General features: G+C 31.9%; 1 protein-coding gene across 1 annotated transcript; it reads left to right on the top strand.

The window, feature by feature from the left end:
• Positions 1-204: 204 nt before the first annotated feature.
• Positions 205-2,145, top strand: LOC149239137 (GDSL esterase/lipase At1g74460-like). The gene is made up of 5 exons (XM_089367080.1): positions 205-546; positions 763-893; positions 1,066-1,305; positions 1,397-1,646; positions 1,748-2,145. Exons 1-5 carry the CDS (start codon positions 315-317, stop codon positions 1,972-1,974), a joined length of 1,080 nt encoding a protein of 359 aa, XP_089223206.1. The 5' UTR covers positions 205-314; the 3' UTR covers positions 1,975-2,145.
• The last annotated feature ends 4,753 nt before the right edge of the window (positions 2,146-6,898 follow it).

Raw genomic sequence — 6,898 nt, 5'->3', positions numbered from 1 at the left:
TGGCCAGACAGCTAACCTAACTACTTACGGTGAAATTTAGCGTTGGTAGGTGGATAACCCTGTGTCCAAATAATCCGGTGTATCTACCACTTCTAACATAACAGTCCATCATTTTAATATTTCCTCCTTACGTATTCCTTCTCACATTTTCCCTCCACTTTATGTCTACAACAACTATACCAAATCTGATTATAAATACCCGAGATGTGATTCGAACTGACCAATAGCCGTACCCGGGAACAATTGCAGAAGGGCACTTTGTGTATACAGGAACAAAGGATAGGGTTGGGATTCAGGTACACGTTACAGGTTTCATGGCGACCTTAATGGTGGTACTGGTGGTGTTATGCGTTGGCGCAGGTGCAGCAGAAACAGAGATAAAGCCTGTATCTTTTATTTTCGGGGATTCTTTGTCAGATGTTGGAAACAACAATTATCTGCCCCGGAGTCTGGCGAAGGCCAATTATCCATGGTATGGCATTGACTATGGCAACGGAACCGCTACTGGCAGATACACGAATGGCCGAACCATTTGTGATATAGTTGGTACTGGCAGATAACCTTATGCAATTTTCTTCTTTCCCTTTCAATAATTATTTTTTAGCATCCAGGAAGTATTTATGGTGAGAATAATTTTATCCTGATTATAAATTGAGAGAATAATTTGAAATTTTATGAAACGACCGTTTGTCAAATTCCAAAATATTTCTAAAATATATCATTTACAAAAATGCAATTGATTAAATGATACTAATATTGCAGCTGAAGAAATAGGTCTTCCAATCCCAGCACCATACCTGGCTCCATCCACAGATGAGAACGTCGTGTTGAAACATGGTGTCAACTATGCTTCGGGTGGAGGAGGCATTCTTAACGAAACAGGATCTTATTTTGTAATAACTACTCAATAACTGTTAATTTTTTTGTTTTCAATTTATGTAGTTTTCTGTTATGTTTTGTTTTTTTTTAAATTGTGACTTTAGAAATATTTTAGAATATGATGCATAATTATCAAAAAATGTGTTCAATGAAATTGTTAAAACTGGTTAACTGTTGGGCTTCTAGATTCAGCGACTGTGTCTGTGGAGACAAATAGAGATGTTTCAAGGAACTAAGATAACTATAGCCAAGAAAATCGGGGATGACCAGGCGGAGAAGTTCTTTAATCAATCCATCTATTTAATGTCCATTGGAAGCAACGACTACATCAACAATTATTTGCTCCCAGTGCAGGCTGATTCCTGGACATACACTCCCGATGGTTTCATACAGTATCTTGCCTCTACATTGCGCCAACAAATAACGGTGAGTTACTCCAGGGCCCTAAATTTGAGACCTATCATTATCAATGCTCCTGTTGTTATCAATCTTGACATTGATATATAAAATGGCGCAGACGCTACACCATTTAGGCGTGCGCAAGTTGCTCTTCACAGGATTGGGACCTATCGGATGCATTCCACTGCAGCGGGTACTGACAACAGATGGAGGTTGCCAACAGAATCTCAACGAATATGCCGTCAAGTTTAATGTGGTTATGAAAAAACTCATCACGGATCTAAATTCAACACTACCAGGAGCTAACTTTGTCTTTGCGGATGGTTACGATTTCTTCAGCAAGCTTATAGATAATCCCCGAGCTCATGGTGAGAATATTTAGATTAGCTATTAAAATTACAGCATGTTTTGATAACTGCTTGTTTTTAGATTGGCCACTGGGTTTATTACTGACGTTTAACGCATGCAGGGTTCAATAATTCTAATACACCTTGCTGCACTTTTGGAAGATATCGGCCCACATTGAGTTGCGTGGCTGCTGCAAAACTGTGTCCAAACAGAAAAAAGTATTTGTTTTGGGACGAATACCATCCTAGTGATGCCGCAAATGTACTGATCGCAAAGGCTCTTATTTCTACGCTGAAATTTTTTCCTGGGAGTTCTCCTTCACCTGCACCATCGCCATCTTCATCTTAGCAGTTATAGAAGACGTATATAATATAAACTGATTGGAATGGCGTAGCCATTCCAGAGGAAACGATAATTCCTTATAAGTTTGTAATTTGCATTCATATTGAACGACATTCAAGCTTTCTGGTTCTAATTAAATAAATATAATATACTATTAGTTTGTGACGTTTTCCACAAGGACGCAACTGTGGGTTGGTGACTGTCTTCATTTCCCTGATCACGCTTTGGTGGGTAAATTCATGTATCTATGTCAACATCTCCGAAGATGGAGATGTTTCGTGTACGTAACCGGTGAAATTAGAAGTCAGCAATTGTGCAACATCTGTTAGCCTACTTCCAAATAGATGTACCACAAGATAACTACTTTTATTAATGCTGTGACGATCAACTCAGTGTATTGAATATGACAGAGAACACACGTATCATGAAGAACAGATCAAACAAATCCGTCAAAAATTATATATATATATATGATCCGATGCACGCATATATCTGTGGGAAATTCATTGATTAAACTAAACTAAAATCTAGGGGTGTATATCAATGGCAGAGGAAATAATTAATTGAAAAAAAAAGTTACGAGTAAAAATAATCGTAATTATATGGATAAGATTAATCACATCTTTAAGTGGATTAATCACATAGTTAAGATTGGTTAGAAGTTTTAAACAAATTAATGTAGTAAGATTGGGTAGAAGTTTTCAACAAACTAATGTAGTTCATTCTCACAGCAATTAATTCAAAAAAAAAATTAGATTATTTTTAAAGAAATTATATATTTTTTAATATTTAAAAAATTCTGATTATATTTGTATTGAATATTTTAAAAATAAATAGATATAAAAAAATTTATTTATTGAATTTTGAATATATTTTTAAAATTTTCAAAACATAGAATAATATTAAAATTTATATATCAGTCTAACAACATAAATTGAACATTAGTATATTGAGAATTATATATGTTATGTTTATTTTGACTATCTATTAACTTTTTATTCTTGTAAATAGCAGGAAATACTGAATTTAAATAAAAAAGGGGAAATACCAAATTATTAAAAAAATGGTTGCTAAATGCTAATAACCATTATTTCATAATACATCATTACAAAATCATAAAAATTAATTGTAACTTCATTATTATTTGTTATTAGCCTTATCTCAAGGCATTTGAACATCAAATATTATTATTTACATCATACTTCATAACACCACCATCATAAATGGCATGATTTTAGATATTTGTGTAGTGGTTTTTTATTCCTAAGATTTGTAAGAAAATGATTCAAAATTAAAACCTTGAAAATAGTTGATACTCAGGGAAATGACATATTCACCATCAATTACTTCCCACCATTATTTATCTTTTCTTCAACACTTATGTTGGAGCAACACTATAAATGTGTGGACTTACTAGTGGTTACTACTCTACTACCCAAAATTTATGCAAATCCTTGTATCCACTTGACATCTTAATTTATTTGTTCTTGCCAAAGCAAGACTATATGGTTATATTTACCACTATTAATTTAGCATTGACCAATGTAAGGTGTAATTTTTTATGCAAATTTTAGCAAAGCATATTTTCTAGCTTGAGTGCAAGGACTAAGCTGCCATGTAGTACTTGTTATAAAAGGAATTAATTGCACTAATAGGTGTATTTAATTTGTAATAGGCTTTGTAATTTTAATTCAATTATAAATAATTATTTGGTAGATAGTACAAATTTAACTTCTACATAATATTCTAAAATATTTTTAGTAATCTCAAGTCAAAGGTTAAGATTTATCTCAAAAGCATTTATGCTTCTCCCATTTTAAATAAATTGATTAATTAAAAAAATGTATATGAAAATGAATTATGGTTTTTTGGGCATGTGGTATTACTAAGTTGTGGTATTGGTCATGGTATTATAACAAACTTTCTTTACGAGTTAAAAATAGCCATTGTAAAGTTGCAATGAATATATATGATTAAGAATCATGTTACATATTTTTTAAATGCATGTATGTTGAACTTATATACTCATTTTGTTTACAATTAACAAAATCATATAAATTAAATGATTTGTAAATTTGTGACTCTTATGAATTTTTTTTCAAATATTTAAAATTAAATCCTGCGATCTACCTAATAATTATCATTATACCTAATAATTATTAATAATGAAATTAATATTCTAAAAACAAAAACATTAACATCATTTTGTTTACCAATTTTCAATATTTAATATAGTTAAATCAAATCCATTCTCCTTCCCTCTCCTTCGCACATCCTCCCTCCCACACTACCTTACACTCATCAACCTCGCCGAATCTAGATACCCTCGATGTGGAACTCCATCGCATAGCTGGCCATGGAAAATATACTCTAAAGTCGTTGTGGCAGGTGTCTATGACAGCGATGCCGCATGCCGTATAACCCTGTAACAAATTCTGGTTTCCTGCTACGCATCAAAGATCGACCTTTCTTAACCATCTCAATGCCTAGATATGGGCTAGAATGGCCGGACAAAGGCCGATCCCATAGGATAGCAAGACATCACAATCTGTAAAATGTTGCAATGGCTTTACCATTAATATTAACGGCACCTCATAAGCCAGCGTAATGCGACCTAGAAGGGGCTATGGCGTGTTCGCCATGATTTAATCTTAGAAAATATCATATCAATATTTTCATATTTATAACGGTTTTAAATTATTATATTTTATTTTATCAACATTAATAAAATTGATTATTTTCATATTTATAACGATTTTAAATTATTATATTTTATTTTATCAACATTAATAAAATTGATAGTCCCAAGGGTTAGCTCAATTGGTCAAGTCGCGGCCTCGCCAATGGGAGGTCCACCCAGATTTATCGAACCTAGTTGGAAAATAAAAAATAAAAAAATTAATAAAATTGATAATGGAATCAATTATATAGGTGAGGGAGAAAAAACTAAACCTAACATCAGATAAGAATTTAAATAAATTATAGTGTTTAGTTTTCCTGATTAAATTTGAAGTATAAAAAATTAAAATATACAAAGTATAAAAAATTAAAATATGATTTGATTTATATTAGAATTTTATTTTTTTATTTTTTAATTATTATACAGTCAGTTAAAAAGATAGAAAAGTTTATATAATAATAAATACATAGAAATTATGAATTAAAAGTGTATACAATTTAATTTAAGAGAGAATTTAAGTTTATATAATAATAAATACATAGAAATTATGAATTAAAAGTGTATACAATTTAATTTAAGAGAGAATTTTATGTTAATTTTTTCTAGTGTTATAATAGAAAATTATTTTGTGTTATTATCATGTTTTAAGAATGGTTCAATGTTATGGAGTTCGTGAGAGTTTGTTGTTATTATACAGTTTGAGTGGGCATAATGGTTAAGAGCATGTGTTTCCTCCTAAGAAGTCACAGGTTCAAAATGAGAGGGGGTAGAGTATGTATGCCTTACTAGACTTAATAGTCAAATTAAAATTGGATAATAATATTAACTATGTTAATATGCATGTTTATTTCAGAATAAACTTAGTGAGGATAAAGGGTTGATTTAATTCAAAAAAAGTTATGTTATTTTTGTTTTTAAATTTAATTAAAAGAAAAATGCTACAATTGTCACATTGAGTTTCTATTTAATCCTTTGTGAAAGTTAGTGGAATTAACTTTGGTCTACACCATCGTGTTCAGCTCGTCGAGAGCCTTCCAGCGATATAAACTTGGTCTCAATCCGACCTTTGGATTTGAAATTATGGCTACCTAAATATTGGGCCCCACAACTCTACAACATCAGCAAGGGTTAGCCACATGGCACTGCCACGTCACATGAGGTCCAACATGGCACTATAGCACTCTAATGCCAGTGCGCTATCACTTCAATCCACTAAGGATATTCTACACAAAACTCCATGTTGTGACATGCTCATTTCCGACAACCAACAAGAAGGTCCCCATTTAGCATTCCCGTCGAACCACGTCCTTTTCCTATTCAGTGTACATACGTCCAACTGCAGTCGTGCATCATTAATATTTTCATTAAATATTAGAGAGAATCTCTATTAAGTCCCTTTTGTTTATTCCATGGGTCTTGTTATCTCTGCAACATGCTACAAAATGGCACCACTAATTCTCCTCCACGGTCCCACAATTTGTGATGATATGGCACCACCATTTACATCCATATTTCCACTGAGTAACACATCATCCTATCATCCACATCAACACCCAGCTTTCTCTTGTCGACATTGTATTGACGTCAAGGTGATATCATCTTTCCATGTGGCATTCCATGAAGATACCATGTGTCACCTAAAATCGAGCCTCTTAATCATCCAAAAATATGAAAATGTTTACCACATGCCATTCTGCCAATACAACACATCAACAACCTCACTTCATCATAATTACATATAAACTGCATACCATGTAGCATATGCCATCTCAACTTGCCTCAATGGCCTCACCAAGTAACAAATGTAACACACCATGTACCTCACTAAAGAATCCAAAAAGTTAACCAATTTCTCTTGCAGAGTTAAAGGAATGGGATAAACAAATAATTTTTTTAATCTTCCTATTAATTACCTGCAACTATATATTTCTTAAATTTTTGAATATATTTCTTAAATTTTCAAAATATATAATAATATTAAATTTATATATTAGTCTAACAATATAAATTGAACATTAATGTATTGAGAGTTAAGTATGTAATGTTTATTTTGACTATGTATCATTTTTTATTCTTGTAAATAGCAAGGAAATACTGAATTTAAATAAAAAAGAAATACCAAATTATTAAAAAAAAAATGTGGTTGGTAAATGAGAAGTGTTATTTTGCTCTAACCCAACTTCTATTGTCTCATCATGGAAATATAGTTACAAAATTTAATCCTTCACAAAAGTTAGTGGAATTAACTTT

The sequence above is a fragment of the Pinus tabuliformis genome, chromosome 8, assembly GCF_031772625.1.
Source record: "Pinus tabuliformis cultivar Carrire ecotype Pingquan chromosome 8, CPIR1, whole genome shotgun sequence".
NCBI classification, from domain to species: Eukaryota; Viridiplantae; Streptophyta; class Pinopsida; order Pinales; family Pinaceae; genus Pinus; species Pinus tabuliformis.
This window is presented reverse-complemented; position numbering and strand designations above follow the sequence as displayed.

Coding starts and splice junctions, on each gene's coding strand:
- LOC149239137 (XM_089367080.1), top strand. CDS start 315: ATGGCGACCTTAATGGTGGTACTGGTGGTGTTATGCGTTGGCGCAGGT. Junction 894..1,065: donor ACGAAACAGGATCTTATTTT/GTAATAACTACT, acceptor TTGGGCTTCTAG/ATTCAGCGACTGTGTCTGTG. Junction 1,306..1,396: donor CATTGCGCCAACAAATAACG/GTGAGTTACTCC, acceptor AAAATGGCGCAG/ACGCTACACCATTTAGGCGT.